Genomic DNA, 19,155 nt, shown 5'->3' with positions numbered 1-19,155 from the left:
TAATTCAAAAATGTTATTAAAACCAAAATAAAGAATTTTTTTTTATTCATTACTTGTTTGATTTGGAGGAAAAGGTCTCTCCATCGTCCATTCAACAGAAGCAGCTGCTGCTTGAGGTCAAGTGACACAGTCTCATCACAAGTTTCAATGAGAAAATTCCCTGCGTCGTTCATGGATGCATGGTGATCCATCCAATGGCTCAGATTCCTGAAAAACTCCTTATTAAATACAAAAAAAAAGAAAATAAAGAGACACAGGCAGAAATAATTTAAGAAAAAAGGAGTGACTGACAAAGAAAAAATGAAGAAAGCTAATCAAGAAAAGAAACAAAGAAAGGGATTCAAATAAGAAACAAAGGAGGGACAATAAAAAACTGGGGTAATTAGCCCTTTAATCCTTGGTGGGGATATTAATCTGTGGTAACCATGGTAATGCAAGAACAGGAATATCCTCTGTGGCTTGTTGTAAGTCAAATAAAATATGTGATACTTGAGAGGAGACTGCTAATAGGATTTCACTTGAGAGGCAAGCGATTGTATTTAGGCTGACGTAAATTTGATTGCTGCGACTGTACTTGGAAGTACCGCTGAGTAAATCAAATAAAGGAAGGTGAGGGAACTTTTAATCTGCTCAAGGGGAAAAAAAACAAGTTAAAGTGTTTCATGCATCAGTGAGAGTCATACCCGTTTAGAGTTCTCTGGATGGCTCAGAGCTTCCTCTGCATCCTCCAGCCAGGTCTGTAAGGACGCCACGGTGGAAGTGTACCTCTCCCAGTTGGACAGCACCTCCTCCAGCATGCTTCTCACGCTGCGTACTTCCATGGATAAACTCCTCCACTGAATCACCACTTCCCGCATAAATCTTCGTACTCCCATCTCACCTTCATCCACTGGAAGATTAAAAAAAAGGAAAAGGTTTCTTAACAGAAACATGAATTTAATCTGCTGGTGAATTTTATTTGACTTTCCTCTGAGGTTAAAGTGATATTATGTGCATTAAGACTACTTCTAAATGTGAAATACTGATGTTTCCTCCTTAGACTGGTAGGGGCAATACCTTGTTGTGGCTATGTGTTGTTTATGAGTCTAAGTCATATAAACTGTAAATATAATGTGTACTCCAATCAACACATGTAATTTATACATATGTTTTAACTGTCTCGTGATTGCATGGCCAAAGATTATATAAGCTTGGTTAAAGACTTTATGACAGATGATGCATTTTTATGGAGCTAGAACAGTCTCATAATTCGCAAATGCACACACCGTTTCACAAATGCACAGGACAAAATTCACAAATGCACACACCGTTTCACAAATGCACAGGACAAAATTCACAAATGCACAGATCAATTCACACGTGCGTAGGACAAGATATACAAATGTATTTTTAATGCGCACACAAATATAACCTGATTTACAAACGTTTTTTTGTCTGTGAGCTGCGCTGGATTTGCGTGTGACTTTTGAGACTCCCCTGACGTGACTCAATCCACAAATATGTTTTTTTTAACACGGAAGGATCTGCAACCAATCAGATATCTTCCTATGTTTTGCGAATTATGAGACTGTTCTAGCTCCATACATTTTCACTGCAACACCAGGTGAAGAAGACATTGAGGTTGATGTAGCTACATCCCTCTAAAGACAACTGACCCCAAAAACCTCACTACAGGGAAATGCATCATACTGTATTTGCTTGTGTGAGGCATTATATTTGTATCACTCTCACTAGTCTCATAAGTAGTGCAGAAGCACAAACTACTTTTAGTTAGACTGGAACAGTGAAATAAGTAAAAACAAATCTATCTCCAGTTTTAGATAAACATTGATGCAAGTCAGAGTCGACATATTGCCTCAATCATCAACATGTTCTCTTGAAATAGTTACACATTTTGTGCACAGTTTGATCGACATTTGCAGGTTTCCTTGCCCTATATTTGGAGCAAAGACTCCAAATATGAATGTTGCTGTTTAAACTAAGCCACCTACTCACCAGGTTTGGCAATAATATTCATCTTCTCTGGACCAAAACCTGGTTTGCACATCTTATATCATAACCTTGGTCAAAGCCAGTTTATGACATTTGGGTCATATCTCACCCGTGCATACTGATCTATACTAAACATGCTACAATCCATCTTGGGTCCAGGTCATGATCCTCTGGTCCATATTACATTGGCTAGTTCTTTAAATTGAGCCCTAAGTGCAAAAGTAGCCCAGAATAGACCCAAGTCGGCATCTGTGTCAGTTTACTATGTCATCGAACAGCCTTTTCAAAACATCAAAAAAACCTCACATCCAACCAACCAGAGGCCAGAGTGCCAAGTACAGCTGCTGTAGGACTTGGTACTACAGTACATTTCATTTGTGGGGTCGACCCATCACACCCGAGGTGTCCTGATTACTCTCCACACCTCAATTCTTTTCTCTGCATGCCCTGAAGCAACACAACCCCAAAACCTAATGAAACCAACATCCTAGCACGGTCTGCGCCCAGAGACCCGTAGAAGTGGAGCAGCCCTTAACAAGCAAATGGGGTCGTATTCCCCACTGAGAGCTGAGAGTGGAAGAACCTCATTTAACTGTAGCCTGCAGACTCTCCTCCTCAAGCAAATTGTTCAAGACGTGATGGGCTAGAGGAGGTGCTGAAAAAGGATGCTTCATTGGTTGCTGAGTTTTTTAAAAAGGGAAATTAAAGTTCAGATATTAGACACATTTTTTAATTTTTTTTTAGATTATTGTCCAGGAGAATGGATCTGGGGGCACAGACTAAATTTAAGATAAAAGTTAAAACCAAATGAGATATGAGATTGGTGTTGGGCAACATGATATTAAAAATCCATAAGAAATGCTGGTGACTCTGATATCTCTGACTGAATTAGACCCCAAGGAGCAATTTTCTTCATCAATGAACAGTACAGTTTTATGGCAATACCGTATCATTTTATGGGATTCTACATCAAGATTAACCTTATTGATTTAAATGTTAGTGGATGAACATGATTTCTGTTTCTAAAAGCTTACTGTCTAGATATTATAGTCTAAAAATATTTCTCCAGTTGAATACCCACAACATAATGATACAGTATATCAGGCATGTATTTCCCAAGGACTTAAATGCAGTTCATTAAAGAATTAACATTTGATGTTCACTGTTCTGCAGCCTAAATATTAAAAAACTTGTGTTTTCATTTCTCACCTGAGCTGTCCGCACTCACATAGGCCTCTGCAGATTGTTTAAGAGACTGGAACAACATCTCGTAATTTTCAAAGAAACGCTGCTTTTCCACAAATGACTGATCAAACCAGAATGAAAAAAGAAAATATCACTTGATGTTGGCGACAATAATGACAGTAGCTTAGAAGTGGACACAAAGCAATAAAGCCAGTAATAGTATACAGGTAGTACATTTAATGAAATGTCTAAAAATTAAACATTAAAAGCTAGAATTAATCAATATATGCAAACAAATGCTAAGGTTTAAGTTATGGCCATGCATTCTTGACAAAAATTAAACAAAGCCCTTACAATATAGTTGTGGAGCATCAGCTCCACAGATTCCTGTTGGCCATATTTAATGATCCAGGATTTGAGTTTGGACTCAGCTAGTGTGAGGAAGGCCTGCATGTGGTGTTTGTTTTCCAAGAACTCCATTCGAGCCAAATGGACGTTAGAGGATGTAGAAACAAAGTTCATCCTAAAAAAAAGATAAAAATGTATATAGGACATCTGTCGGCTTATCCCTCCCATCCTGCCGCTCCTCTGCAAAGCAGAGAAACCGTGCCAAGCTCGTTAAAATAATTCAAGTAAGGGTCCCTGCCAGCAAGCACAACCACTGCACTGTATTTTCTTTTGGATTTACCGCTCAGCCATGTCTTGGAGCTGATCCGGGGGCACAGGGACCCCATCAACACTTCTGTCTCTATGAATTCTCTGAAAGACTTGCTGGTGACTCTCCAGGCTCTTCAACACATCCTGTACAATGCACAGTAAAACAAACCAAATATATAAATACAGAAAAACACTAAACAGTCATTATCCTGACCGGAAACTAAACAATATTTAACAACGTATTTAGGGTTAAAGGCACTATAGTTCCATTCAGCCCTTTAAAAGTCTGCAAATACATTTTATGAGAAGGTCACTGTTAATTTACCACAGCAAATTGCCTCCATTTTTATTTTTATGGCCGGACACTAACCTTGTGCTGCTCCAGAGCTCTGTGTACAGTGCTGGCAGTGACGTCATGTGCCTGCTGGAGGACAATTTCTTGTCGCAGGGCTCGTTCAGCCTCGTGCAGCCATTCCCCAACTGTATCCAGAGGAGTTGGCAGGGACCTGTCCAGCTGAAGATGCCAGTCCAGAAGCTGAAACACAGATGACAGTTACAGCGGTGCTGAAGAAAGCCTCTTCATGAAAAACAGTAGTTCTGTTCCTGAAAGGGTTTTTAATTGTTTAATTGTAGAGACAATACATGAGCTGCAGTTTTGGGGATTATTGTAAAAGTAAAAAATTGAAAAAGCATTACATTTTTACATGATGTTGTGACAATATATAGAAATAAATGGACAGTTTTTGCTTCATTATTATGTGTCAGCCTCAATGAGGGTGAAATAGAATTGAATTTTCCTAAATAAGAAATAATATCTCTTTGGGAAGTTTGAGAAAACTGATAAAATTTTTTCAATTGGATGGTAGACAAAAAAAGAAAATATTATTATGAGGTATTAGACCCATGATGTCAAATAAATCAGAGGGGTTTTAAAACCTTCACTGACCTGTGAAAGTAAACTAAAAAAGCTCCCTCACACTATCTCTCACTATCTCTCACTATCTCTCACTATCTCTCTCTCTATCGCTCTCATTTCTCTCACCCTCTTGGAAACCCTCTCCCAGGCCTGTTTGACCAGAGCCTGATCCACAGTCAGCATCCCGTCCCGCTGTGTAGACTGCAAAGCTCCCTCCACCTGCTTCCGCCTCATCTCCAACTGGACATGCAGACGCTTGAATAACTGAAAGGGAAAAATGAAATCATTCACAAATCCTCAAACGCTGATGGTAAACTTCAGAGGCAGTAACCGCTCGATCACAGGTCTCCTACTTTTCCCACTGGCATCTAATCATAACACTCATAAAATCAGAAGCTACTGTAACTGCTTCTGAATATTGCCTCTCTCCATCTTCAGACTCTTCGGCCCGCACAAAGAAAATGAGGATGCCACACATGCTGCTGAATATGGAATGTATCCCGAGGCTTGAAGGAATAAGCCAGACTGAAAATATGACGGCTGCTGCTTGATCCCCACAGCGTAATGCCACTGATTAAGCTAATAATAGGAACGTCTGTGCCTAGTGTGCCCAGTCTAAACTGTCTGCACACACACATACTAACCTGGTACTGTTGAGCAAGACTGCCCTCCGTCTCCCGTGCCCGTACCGTATCCTTCTCCAGCTGGTCGAGCCACATTTTGAGCTCCCTCAGGCTCTTTCGCTGCTCCCTCTAGGAGGGCAGGATGGTTGAGGGGTGGAAGGGTGAGTGATGGGTGGAGAGAGACAGACAATGAGATTGGAAAATGTGAAAAACAAAACGGAGAGGAGGAAGAGGCAAAAAGAAGACAAAAAGTAAGAGGTGTTTAATCGCAGAGAAGTTTGAAATAATTGACAAGAGGATGAAAAGAAGAAGCGGGTGAAAGAAAGAATGTAGAGAATGTACTGTTAAATATCTGTTCTCCTAATCCTATGCGTCTCACTGTGGGACAAAACATAAAAAACCCACAGCTGCCAAAAACAGTCAGCTTTAACACAGTACTTTGAGGAAGACCCCTGCTATTTCTTTGAATTTTAAGCAATACTGACAATAATACCATGCAGCGCAGAAGTTTGAGCTTTTGCCTTTCAGCTATTATATTTGATTTGAGTGCTGCTCAGGCTCAATTATACAGCTTTATGTTCGGTTCATTTAGAAACCCAGACCCATTCTTAACGGCAGCTTAAGACAAAAAGATTAATTCTGTCTGTAACACTCAACTCTTCACAATTTATGACAATATTTTTATAGCCTGTGATTCAGGTGCTGTTTCTTTCAACAAGAGCACAAAAGACAATGACCTTCGAGATCAATATTAGCATGTGAGGAAGAAAAATCAACAACGGGACAAAACCTGCCCAAAACCAAACATCCACAAAAGGCCTAATCAGCATTGTTAGACAACAAACCACGATGTGACACACAAAGCAACTGGTTAGAGCCTCTTTACAGCACATCACAGCTCAGGACATTGTTACCCCTAAAAGCAGGCATCTTCTATTCACAAGCTTCCATCAGATATGCTGTATCAATACCAATTGCCAGGGCTTTCATTGTCATGTTAATGGCACCAGCAGCCACAGCATAATGTTGCAGCATTCATAAATGGTAATATTACATCCTATTATACCGCTCTTCCTCATGTTATTATGTCCCGAACACTCGAGGGCAGGAACGTCACATCAGGTGATTAATACTAGCCAACAGGATGAATTCTGACGTGAAAAATGTTTAATCTTATCCCTAATTTGTTGATACGGTTAGTTGTTGTAGACAACTGATTCAGGTTGTCAATCAATTACGAACAGTAAAAGTGAGTGTACATGTGTGCCAACTGAAATGATCTGTAGAAAAAGGCTGGAAAACCTGCATCTTGGAGGTTATATTATCAAAAAAAAACAAAAAACCTACCTCTAACATTTCTTCTATATCGCGAGGAGCAAGCTCATGCTGTAGGCCAGCACAAAAACCACAGGAAACACAGAAACACCACAGAAGAAGACAAGGAGAGGAGAAAATGTACAAAGAAGGCATTATAGAGACAAGACACGGACATATCTGAGTGAAATCGTCACGTGTTTTAACCTACATTCGATGGTATTCGGCTGGTGTTTTCTAAGCTAGTGTCCTGTAAATGGTCAATTGAGAAAATATAAAATCAAACTAATTTTCAGAAAAGGACTTTTTTTTACCTTGCATTTAGCAGGTTAAAACAAGTGACAAACAGTAGGAGTCAAGTACGCTCACATCAGTTTAACAAAATGTGCAATCTAAATGGTTTATGTCAAGCTTGATGCGCTGATGAAAACAGTTTGACAGAAAGAGAAAAAATGTACAATATGGAAAGAGAGAAGATGGTGAATGTTGTTGGGGATACCCAAACTGAGACACATGTGACAGCTGGTTACCTCCTCGTGTGGCTCTCCCTCTGCGTCGCTCTGCTTTTGGTCAGGATGATGTTTCAAGAACTGGGCCACGTACGTCATAACAGATTTCTCATCTGGCTTGTCTACATCAACATCTGAAGAGAGAACCGAGTGAATATGATGAGAAGTTACATCAAGCTTATGTCCCTTTTGTCTGAAAGGAGAATAATTGCAACTAAAGATGATAGGTCTGACTGAAACTAGCATCTAAAATGAAAACCGTTCTGTGTTATGGATCTGTGGTCCAAGTTTGGTTTGGAGGTTCTGTCATGCTGAATCTCACGGCCTAATGTACCTTAATTACCCTGATGTCAAGCTTGATTTGCGAGAGATCGGCCTGAAAGGCAGGCGTGAAGAGGCACAGATGGTGTTAGTGACTCTGAGGTGCACGCTTGATGCTGCGATAGACCAGCCACTCTGTTTGTGTTTCCTGAAGCTCTAGTTTGTCAGAAGCTACTAAAGTAAGCAAATTCACATTACTTGAGTGAATAAAAAGATGCAAATTATGCTGTATTTTCAAAAGTTAGTACAATTTCCCGAGCTTTTAATCAAATTTTTCCAACATGCTTTGGTAAAAATAACGTAAAAGTACCAATCCTTCCTTTACAACTGTGAAATGCTTCTTCCTCCTTTTAAAGCAACTACTTTGAATAGTTCAGCGAGCCTCTGAACTGCACCTCACCTCTACAGCACATGCGTCATTGGAGATCTGTACTACACCTTTGAGCAAATTACACTCATTAACCCTTGAAAGCACATTCTTACTGTATGAGAGATAACAAAATACCAAGCCTGAGAGCTCACAGCAACTCAAAGCAAACTGACTTCATGGTTCTACACTCAAAACCGATTAAAAAAAAGAAAAAGAAAAAACCTGACAACCAATTCTATTGTGAAGTAACGTTTCTTACTCTACAGTTTTGCTCCAGATGGCTGCCATGAATCCCTCTTTTATGCACAATCGTTTGGTGAGTCATGCACTGAAATGGCTCAGATGTTAAAACATGACATGAAGGCTGATGTTAGATAACAGCATGATGCATAGTGGCTAAATAACCGAAGGCTTCACAGTTGCTCCACTCCTTTGTGTTTTCTGACTGAGGCTAACGATAAGACCTGTTGCATATATGGACTAATTGTAAGATATGTTATTGAGTAAATGGCAGAAACACAAGTGAGGATACTCTAATTTCCAACTTTCCAGTGGGGAGGAATTAATGAATGCAAATTAAATGTTGGATATTTCTGCTAAGATATCAGATTAAACTAAACAAAACACTGATAATACAATATAAGCTAAAGTTTTTTCTAACTTACATTAACTATTTACCTTCTTATTTTGCTTTGACTAAAATAACTTTTATTTCAGACTTCCAAAGTACAGCAAATGCAGCATAACATGAAGTGTATTATGTAGCAGTTCCTTGCAAATATGAGAATTTAATTTCATACTTCCTGAATGTGTGTTTTTCTTAACATAATAAAACCATTTAAAGCCACACTGCTTTTTATTAAGGATAATGCAGTAGAATGAAAGCAGAAGGCCATCAGACTGTTGAACTATTGAGCTCTGCATAGACACTGCAGACACTTTAATGTATATTTTCACACTTTATTCACTTTAATTTACACTTACACCAGTGGCGACTCTTTGCGACCTTTTGCAGCACTGTTTTTTTAATTATTATAATTAAAAAAAATATATATATTTTTCTTGAAGGGTGTCTGTAACACAAGTTTTTCAATGGCAACTGCTTTTGTAGCTTGACAATAAACGACTTTGAACCCTGAAAGATAGTATTTTATCTGATCCCATGACTGTGTGTGTATGTGGATTATTTGAAACCAAAAGCTGCTAGTCAGTTTACTCAAAAATGCTATGGATTATTTACCATCTGGATCAAGAAGCTGTGGAATGCCTAACTCAGTCTCGGCCAATAGGAAGGCTTCTTGCAGATTTTCTCGATTAGGCCTATTCCATACACGCTCCATGTCAACTAGATTAGGTCGGAGAGCATTGATGACTGCAAGGAATGCTAAACCTGTCCGCCAGCTGGGGCCAAAGTCCTTCACCTCAATCCCCAGACATCTGTAAAGCACAGACGTTCAGAACGTCAGCAGAGGAAAACACGACCTTCGAACAGTCTATTTATCAAGTTCACTTTTGCAGACACTTGGCGTCATACTTGGTAGCTGTCTGCTGAACCCATCTCAGCAATGCCTTTCTGGCTCCACCCTGCACAGGAGGCTGGGGCTTCCTTTTAACAGGTGGGCTGGTGGTGTCAGTGCTGCTGGTGGAGCTGTCCAGTGAGGAGGTGCTGCTGGAGAAGGCATGGAGTGCTGGTAAGCTGCACGTTAGCTCCTCAATCTGTAAGAAGCATGACAACAGGCAATGTCAGGCTTAATCATTTTTCTCTATAACATAAAATGCATTCAGAGTTGAGTTTTCTGATGCATCAATACAGTTTAGCAATACAAAGCATGTATTTCTAATGCACCTGGTTTAAGTCAACTGAAAAGTTTCACAACAGAGCATTTGTATTTTTTCGTTTTCAGGCACAGATGGTGGTAGTTTCAAGCTGTACTGAATTTTATTTCTATATCTTGTACCATAAACAGTTCATAAAGCGATGTATACTCATGTATATGTATACCATGTATAAAATGGTTAACAGAGGAAAAAGAGAATCCTCATGTATTCCCAACCTGACACACAAAAATAAACATTTATATCCCAGCAACTAGATCACCAACTGCTGTAAAAGTTACCTAATGAACTGTTAAACTGTAGAAAAAAGCACTTCCTCCTTTCTTGGCAAGCAAATGGCCAGACTTACGCGTGCTTGACTGCTTTTGATCTTGTTTCTGTTAATTGTGCATTGTCAAATACTCTGAAATATTGTTCTCTCTTGTAACTCTGATTTTAGTCTTTAAAAAAAGAAACAAGGGCTCATTTATTCATCTGGGCAATCAATTTCATCATCCATTTAAGGGAGAGGGGGAAAAAGTCTGAATAGATACATAATTTAGGGTGAACGCCTCAAAATATGCCCATTCCTACCAAGACGAATTGTTATGAAAAAGCATTTAAAAGGAAACTGGAAGCTCAGATAACTCAGAAAAACCCTTAAATGAAGTCAATCTACTGCCAAGAGGTGAACAAACATATTACTCAGGGTAGTACATTTCCTCTCATTAATAGCCTTATGTTTGCTGAAATTGGAGGCATTTACTCGTGCACGTGCTTTGTGAAGTGTTGTAATTACATTCTTGTTGATTTCTGCATGTCATGAACTGCCCAAGGTGACAACTGCTCGTTTTCAGCGAAAATGCTTTGAAACATTGATTTTTTTTCCATTTTAAATGTCTCTTTAGTTCAGACTGCTTAGCTTTGGCTTTCAAGGCTTGGGCTTTCCTAACAACTACCCTGCAGGCTGTTCATCAGCTCTGTTAGTTGTTAAATTGAAGTTTTTGTCATGTGGCATTATTAATATTATCACCTTGAAATTGAACATGCAGTGACCCAATTCTACTAAGTTATATACTGTATGTGTATTTCATAGACCAGTTAGTGGCAAATGTAAACACTTACCTGGAAATAAAGGATTATTGTCCACACCAACCCCAGTACAATCGAAGGCCGTCCATCCACAATGTCTGTTGAGTTTATGTTCACTAATTTGATCTGTGACAGAATATGAATCAATGCAATATCTTATATATATGCAATATACACAACACCAGTGCACTACATATCCAGTTATGCACCAAAAATGTAAATTTGACATCATGCATATGGATACATATACACTATTTTCCTCAATTTAGTAAATCTGACGTTTGATACAAGTATGTTTTGACAAAATGCACAGGAGGGATGTAATCCTTGCTGTTGGGGGATATGGATAATGCTACCCCATCTAATTCATGTTTGGACCAGTGCAAAAATGTACAGGATACTGACCGGAGATCCTCTGTAGGCAGACTGAGGGGAAGATAAGAAAAGGAGAAGAATGAGAGCAAGAGTCGAGGAGGAACAGGAAGAGAGACGGGGAGTATTTGGAGGTACTCTCGATACATTTGATTGAAAGCGAAGGCCTCATTGACTGTGAGATGGCTGATACGGTAGCATCTCTAAGGTGACATAACATGAGTGGATGGTTGAGAGGAGAGATCTATCAGCACTGCACAGGCAACAGGGATTATATCCAGCAGAGATGGACAGAAAGGAAGGCTGCAATGGGTAGAGAGGAGCAGGAGAAGAGGAGGGAAATGGAGAGCTATTTACTGTGATGAAGCGTTCTATATTATCAAACAGTGGGTCATATTACTGAGATACCACAGCACAACAGGTCATCATATGGTAATAAGAGCCACTCTGAATAGATGAACAGGCTTAGAGGAAGAGATTGGGAGCAGGAGAGAGCAGAGGGGGACAAATGAGGGGGACAAATGGGAAGAGGACTATATACACATATATATATATATATATATATATATATATATATATATATATATATATATATATATATATATATATACATACATACAGTACAAACCAAATGTTTGGACACACCTTCTCATTCAAACAAATTGGGAAGTGCGTCCAAACTTTTGGTCTGTACTGTACATAAACATATACATGGATGCAATACATGATTTTACATTAGAAAACACAGTAGGTTATCCTGATAATTCAAACTAGCAGCATGTGGCTGGAATAAGAAATGCAAGTGTGTTGTGACCAGAGCAACAAAACAAACACAGGTTGTGTCATGTGGAAGTGTTCGGGTTGACAAAACAGGAAAAACAATGCATCTAAAAAAACAGTAACAAAACACTTGCACTTATGATTACTGAAAAGCATTCGTTTACCCTTAATCACCCACCAAAAAAAAAGACTTCTTAGAAGAACTTTGCTTTTTTGCACTCTTACGGTTAAAAATGATGATCAGAACATTATGATTCAACTTTGTGCACTGGGGGGCAGGAGAAGTGGAAAGAAGCTTAACAGTTTTTATGACTTCCGACAGTTTAGAAACCTGCCAAAAAGGATTGTTGTAATTCTGTAGGGATTTTACTCAATCCTTGTTTGATGCAGTGGGTGTTAAGAAGTCTGAAAAAAAGAAAAAGGCAAAAGCTTACTTGCCCTAGCTTCTCAAATGTGAGGAATCACTGCATTCTTTTGTAATGTTGTCTAGAAAATATCTTTGAGATTTGTGTCATCAGACAATAACGTTATCAAAAAACATTACCTTGGACTTGGAAAGTATGATCCAAATCTTATAATGTCTTGATGAAAGATAAACCAATCAAATGATGGTGAAAATAGATATTGCTGGTGCTGAGAATCATAGTTTCCATATAAAACAATGTTGTGCAGAGTTTCACAAGGCTTATGACGTGGTAAAAATCATGACGATGCCGTGAGGCACTGTACATGTATGCATGAGACAAAAATGTAATTGCAGTGCTGTGTATGCAAATCTGATTTACACAAGCAGCATATTTACACTTAATTCTCAATTTCCAGCTTCAGAATGTCATCCACACACATCCATGTGCTGCGGAGTAGCCACTGACATCTCATCTCCAAAGAGCAGATTACTGCTGAGGGATTTACAGTTTTAACTTTGTCGCACTCGAGGAAGACGAGTCAATGTCCCTGCAGACAGCAGCTCATCCTTATTGATTTATACTGTGTATGTATATTCAAGGAGGAATCACGCAAAAAGTGTTGGCGCTGTATTATTTATCTCACAGTGGGGTAGTTGATGCTTTCAGATAAATTACATCTAAAAGCATATAAAGTATTTTTCAATGTAAATGTAACAATTAAACTAAAAAAAAAAAAAGGAGTCATATACCAGAATTAAATGTTCCGGTTGAAGGTGATGAAAACAAATGGAAGTACATTAAAGTTATAAAACACAAGAAATATTATGAGCTGGTAGATCAGTTAAAGAGACATAATCGATCCTTATAATTACATTTTCATATAATTTTCAACCACAAAAAGCCAAGCTGATGGATTAAACTGTACACGACAAAAACAGGACAAAGTCTACACAATGAAACAGGCTGGTTTTAGGATAACAGAGGAATAAATGTAGGGAGAAGAGATGAGAGTGGAGGAAGAAGGGGAAACAGGTCAGTGAAGGTCACGGCTCAATATCTGTGCCCACGAGGCACCAGCTGAGCATGGTGTGCACCCTTAAAAGCAACAACAGAAAAAAATTGAGAAAAACACAAAACACAAAAAGAAGATATACTGAACTCTCACCTTTCTACCCTCGAGGAACTTCAGAGCTGTACCGATGTTCGCGACCCAATGGATCCTCTTTAGCTTCATGCCGTGTTCACATGGCTGAGAGGAGAAGGAGGAACAATAGATTTGGAAAGAAAGAACAGAAGACATGAACAGGGGAAAACACTAACTGGGCCTTTTATTTCAGGTTAACGTGATAAATATAATACATGTAATGGAAATCTGTCTAACAAACATAAATACAATCTAACAATCTGTTGACAAAGACAGAAAATATAATATCTGAAAGAGTGTGAGAAAGGCATGTAGGTCCAATCAGATCAATAGGACATACAGAGCTTAGACCTTAGGCAATATTGGCCAAGTAAAATCCTCGAGATGTGTCTTTGCCTGCGTTATGTGTGAACTCTGATCTGTCCTTGTTAATCTGGCCTTTTCTCCTCAGTTCAAACATCTTAATACAAGCAGATCAATAAGACTTTACATGTAATTGTGGCTCATTTTACATTCACTGCATTAAGTCTGCAGTTCCTCTGAGAATATATTTAATGTATAAACAAATAATCAAAAATTTCAAGATTTCTATCGTAACGTGTTCAGTCTTAGCCATGTTATGTTGCTTGGCATACAGTTGTGTAAAAGTGTAATCCAGCAGGATCTGAGGATATTAAGTGTTTGAAGTTTATGGCCAAGTCACATGCTGCAGAAATAACTGTGAGGCTCACCAGTTTTTGTCCAGAGAGGATTTCCAGCAAAGCCAGAAGCATCACACCATCTTTGATGTCCTCAAATAAGTCCGTCACTTCCAGAGGCGGGACATGCTATGTAAACAAAGCTTATACAGTTAGATTTTGCAATGATATAAAGAAAAAAAATGCTTAAGGCAATGATGTTTATGCCATTATCAGGGAGAATGCAATGAAAACCTTGGATCTTGACTATGTTGTTTAAAGCACTATGTGAGGGAGCTGCAGAAATCCCCTCACTGACCAGGTGATCAGTTATTGGAACACATCATTCATTTATTTTTATCAGTCAGATACCATTTATTTTTTTATCCATTGTTTCGGGTGATTTTGTTTTCAGTATTTTTGTTCTTTCTTTCTTCTAACCACTCTCTCTCTCTCTGTCTGAGGTGATTTAGTTATTGTGTTTAGTTAGTTTAGTTATTTTGCTGTATTATAAGTGTTTTGTTTGATGGATTGAATTGATGGTCAAAATTGTATGCAGGAAGTATTTTGTACTAGACACTATTTTTGTATTGAGTGGTTTTAAGAGACACAGTTGTAAATACACTCCTTTGATTTGTAATCAGTGGTTTCGCCGGTAGTCTTTATATACTGGAGGGGGGTTGTGAGAAAAAAATGCTATTATTTTTGTGGATGATGTGACTATGATGTGCACTGTGGAAAAGTTAAAGTAAAAATAAAACCAGAGTTCTGTCAATACTGCGACTCCATGTTTCTTTGTGTTGATGGTACACTTCAGTCGACACTGCCATCCTGTACAACGTAAGGTGTTTTCCCCTGACAAAAGCCTTACACACTACAATTGCATAAAGCAGTTTTTCAAAATGTGTAAAACATTTTCATGGCAAAATAAAGCTTTTAGAGTTTCCCAGGAATGCAAACAGCAAGGACTTTAGTCCTAATAGCTCTTGCAATGCAATGAGACTATGAGGCAAAGACATGTTTTCCTATTCTGCACGTTACACCACTCTCAGTGGCACAGTGCCTACATAAACCAGAAGAAAATACATATATTACACCGTAAGACATTAATTTAAACTTGTGAAACATGGATAAAAGAAATCCTCATGAAAAAGGTTTTAGAGCCCAGGCAGAGTCTGGCACCAACATACATGACTGACAGCTGGATTCCCCCATAAGTAAAGGCTAAGTAGAGATTCCGAATGAAGGTCCTCAAATCCCAGAATATGCTGATGATTTCAAACTGTATCTTTCCCAATGACTTCTTCCCTGACCCGACACAGACTTCCAGACTTGAGGAAATCCACATATCTCTGTTCCTCGCTGACGCCACATCAAGGATTTCTCTTAAAGTACGGTCACATGCTGGGGCTGAGGAGAGGTTTATGAGGGGGGGACGCATTCAGATGAGTGAACCATTCACAGGGAGATTAGTGGTGAAGGGAGTGAGAGAAGGCAAAAGTGTTGCGCACGAGTGTGTCTGTTTTTCCACATGAAAGTGGAGTGTGTGTTTGGTAAGCAAGAGAGAAGAAAAAAAACCTCAAAACCAAACAGAGTGAATGTGAGAGGGGTTTAATTGAGAAGGAAGAGTGTCAGTGAAGCAGATCGTAGAAGACAGAGAGAGAGAGGGGGGACACTAACCTCACGTCTTTCAAAAATTAATTAGAAAATAGAATATCTCTTTGCACTAATTCCTCTTCTAATGTCATTTCATGGCTTTAGATAGGAGAATATTCAGAGAGCACTTTTCCCCATATCAAAACATGACAGAAAAGGCTCTTACGTAGGCCTCACAAAGGGATAAATTACACCATGAGTTAATTGGAGTTAAATTCACCTATTTGTTCATTATAATCCCAAAGCTAATGAGGAAATTTCAGACTAATTACAAAATAAGAAAGTAATATTCATTTCCTCTGTTCAGAAATATGCACTAAAAAATAAATCAGGAACTTAATGAGCTAATTACATATGAGTGTCTGAGTCATAATTGATTGTGAGCAGAGGAGTTTCAGGACGTGCGTTTGTGCGAGCTGTCATGTTGTTGCGCTGGTACACTTGACTCCCCGGAGTCTGATAGATCAACAGCAGCGAAGACAAGGGGAGGGGCACAAACAAAGAGACGACTGAAGCTTCTGCTTTTGAGTGACAATGCATGGGTTTGAAGTGAAAACAGGCTTTAGCCATCTATTGTAAAAATCTTTCAATGGTCTAATTATTCTGAAAGAGATTTATTTCTATGCCAAAGTAAAATTGTGAATAAGTTTAAGTTTTAAAATCATTGAATGTACAATATAAACTAACAGTACAGTAACAAAAAACAGGAAAAAAGCCAAAAGATGCCAGGTTGAAAAACTGGGAAAAAAAAAAAAAAAAGTAATTTAATTCTGTGAGGTTAAAGTAGCTATTGGATGGAGATGTGGTGTTTTGCAATTTGTTGAAAAGAAAGACGTTTAAAAAAAAAAAAGGATGAGTAGGCAGGGGGATCAGAGAGTAAACAGAGCTGGGAGCTTCACTTACTGCAGCTGTAATCTCTAAGAACACTTGGTTCACTGATTATAGCAGTAAAGCGGTTTTCCTGGAAAACGCCTGAGTGACGATGAAACCTCTGCTGTTCATACTGGCCACCCCATAATTAAGCTTTAACCTTCTCAGAAAGGATTTGTCAAATGGAAACTTGGGGTCCGCTCACTGAACCCCTACCCCCCTTCAACTTGTCACTCCATTGCTGACTTCTGCTGAGAGCAACTTGAGAGCCTGGTGAGCTTGAAAACTGAAAATGTGCCTCTCAAGGCAACAATTTGATACAACCAACAGCGCATGCTTTAATGACTTTATAATACAACAATGGTCTCTGTCTACATAAAAAAAGACCCTACCTACAAAATCTGAATCTTTGTTGAAGTTTATATCTTTGCTAAATTAATCTGGTCAAATATTCCAAGTAAAGACACCCATTAATCTTCTGTATAAATTACCAGCTCTGGTAAGTCTCCTCTCCTAGTCTTTTTGTCAGCGCTCACAACGCTTCTTTTGTTATACCTGTAGAATGGAAAAGTAAGGGGGATGGGACTGATAGTGAAAGGAAGGCCTCACACTATGTCTCAAATCACCTAACGATTAATCATACACCTTTAGGCACTGAGTTAAAGACCTGTGATAACTCGAATTGCCTAATCATTTGCATGGCCACAAGCAAGCTCAACCCCCCTTAGAGAGCAAAGCTAAACTGACATGCTTTTCCTGTCTTACATCTCTGTATGTCCTAATGGCTTTTCCATATTTATGCTTTTCTTTAACGACTATACCTTTTTGTATTTATTTTGCTAATTGTAGACCTTCACATGTGAAAATAAGCACATATTATCTGGTTTACAGTTAGTCTTCATATTGGAGGAATGCACGACTTCATCCTTCACACCGGCTCAATAAGTAAGTGACTCTTACCACCTACTCATCACGAACTCTCCACACATTTAACAAGCGGACTACCTAGATATTTCTGAAGACAAACAAAAAAAATAGGCCAATCAGCGTCACCATGGTAACGTCAGGCATCAGGTGAAAGGGTTGGCAGTTTCATGATGGGCAAAAAGGGGGGCAGTAACCATGTAATTTGATCAGCTAGGTAAAGAGGGAGGACTGGGAGATCACATTTGGTCAATTTCATCCAATGAACCAGCGATGAGCTGACTTGTTAATTATTGCCAATTAAAACGGAATTACAAGGAAAATTTCAAAGAGCTCTGGAAAACGTATTTATTTGTTGTTTTTTTTTAATTAATCAAGCTTTGGCTTCAGGATATTTTGTTCAATTTACACTATTTTATTGGACTTCAAGTTTTGTTAAAATAATATGTGTTGGGAAATATGCTTTTTTACTTTTGAGAAAAGAGAAAATTGATGTAACTCACATCTGTTCAGTAAATATTGAATTGGAACCAGCAGCCTGTTGGGGGTCTTGCAGACACCTCTAAAGCTCTTTATCTTTATCTTACCACGGCAATGGATGTCCAGAGGTACAAAGGAGATGAAGGAGTGACAATGTAGCTTTTGGCAAAAATAGAAAGAAATAAAGAAAAAATATTCTTGAACTATTCATTTATGCTCAATAATCAATACGTATTAGAAAACCCTTTGAATCCTCAATCACAAACTTTAATGACCATAAAGTAATGACAAATATCACAGCTTACCTTCGGAGAATGCCTTAATGAATAAACTATACTGTATGATTAGATTAAATGTTAAATTAATCAAGTATTTACATTTTGGGATATGTCATTTTCTATTGGTATGGTCCCCAAACCAGATATTTACTATTCTATTATGGTGTAAAGTCTTCAGAGTGCCTTTCAAATGAATTTTCTGCTCCACATCACTGCAGTTCAAGGCTTCCACAGCTGTCCTAATCAAACAGCAAACCTTGAAAGGAGCGTCACTGATTGAAATAGCACTTGATTGTGTTGCACTGTGCCACATTTGAACTGTCCACCCATGGCAGACAACATTTAAGATATAATGAGGAAAAACTCAGCAGCACAATGCAGCATGACACAATAATTACAGGCATGTAAAGCCACCTCATGTAATTTAAGTGTGAAGTGAGATTGCTTAATGTACGTCAGATTTTTGTCCAAGCACCTTGGGGGGACAAATGAAGGGCAGGTTTCAACTGAACACTTTTATCTTGAGTTATCTAAATGAGCAAATATTGAGATAGAGAGGATAATTAGATATAAATTACTGTCTGTAGCTTGCAGGAAAAAAAACAAGATAACCACTGAGTAGTAATATGAGCATGATAATTACAAAATACATCTTTGCTGGTAGCTCTATGATACGGAATGAATGAAAAGGAAAGAGTAGGCATGTAAGGAAGAGTTAGTGAGTCTACGTGTGTGTGTGTGGGGGGGGGGGGTCAGTCATATGACCAGCATAT

At 38.6% G+C, this 19,155-nt stretch overlaps 1 protein-coding gene across 1 annotated transcript in view; it reads right to left on the bottom strand.

Annotated features, from left to right (window-relative positions):
• Positions 1 to 19,155, bottom strand: part of syne1a (spectrin repeat containing, nuclear envelope 1a) — a 135,460-nt gene that overhangs the window by 114,021 nt on the left and 2,284 nt on the right. The window contains exons 3-17 of the mRNA XM_061707319.1: positions 14,229 to 14,324; positions 13,519 to 13,602; positions 11,200 to 11,220; positions 10,828 to 10,920; positions 9,422 to 9,603; positions 9,128 to 9,324; positions 7,218 to 7,330; positions 5,395 to 5,502; positions 4,877 to 5,014; positions 4,205 to 4,369; positions 3,866 to 3,978; positions 3,532 to 3,700; positions 3,202 to 3,298; positions 684 to 889; positions 54 to 218 (exon numbers count right to left, since the gene is read on the bottom strand). Of these exons, the coding sequence (XP_061563303.1) occupies positions 54 to 218; positions 684 to 889; positions 3,202 to 3,298; positions 3,532 to 3,700; positions 3,866 to 3,978; positions 4,205 to 4,369; positions 4,877 to 5,014; positions 5,395 to 5,502; positions 7,218 to 7,330; positions 9,128 to 9,324; positions 9,422 to 9,603; positions 10,828 to 10,920; positions 11,200 to 11,220; positions 13,519 to 13,602; positions 14,229 to 14,324 (1,947 nt within the window). The remainder of the gene's footprint in view (positions 1 to 53; positions 219 to 683; positions 890 to 3,201; positions 3,299 to 3,531; positions 3,701 to 3,865; positions 3,979 to 4,204; positions 4,370 to 4,876; positions 5,015 to 5,394; positions 5,503 to 7,217; positions 7,331 to 9,127; positions 9,325 to 9,421; positions 9,604 to 10,827; positions 10,921 to 11,199; positions 11,221 to 13,518; positions 13,603 to 14,228; positions 14,325 to 19,155) is intronic.

The sequence above is a fragment of the Cololabis saira genome, chromosome 18 (genome assembly GCF_033807715.1).
Source record: "Cololabis saira isolate AMF1-May2022 chromosome 18, fColSai1.1, whole genome shotgun sequence".
Taxonomy (NCBI): domain Eukaryota; kingdom Metazoa; phylum Chordata; class Actinopteri; order Beloniformes; family Belonidae; genus Cololabis; species Cololabis saira.
This window is presented reverse-complemented; position numbering and strand designations above follow the sequence as displayed.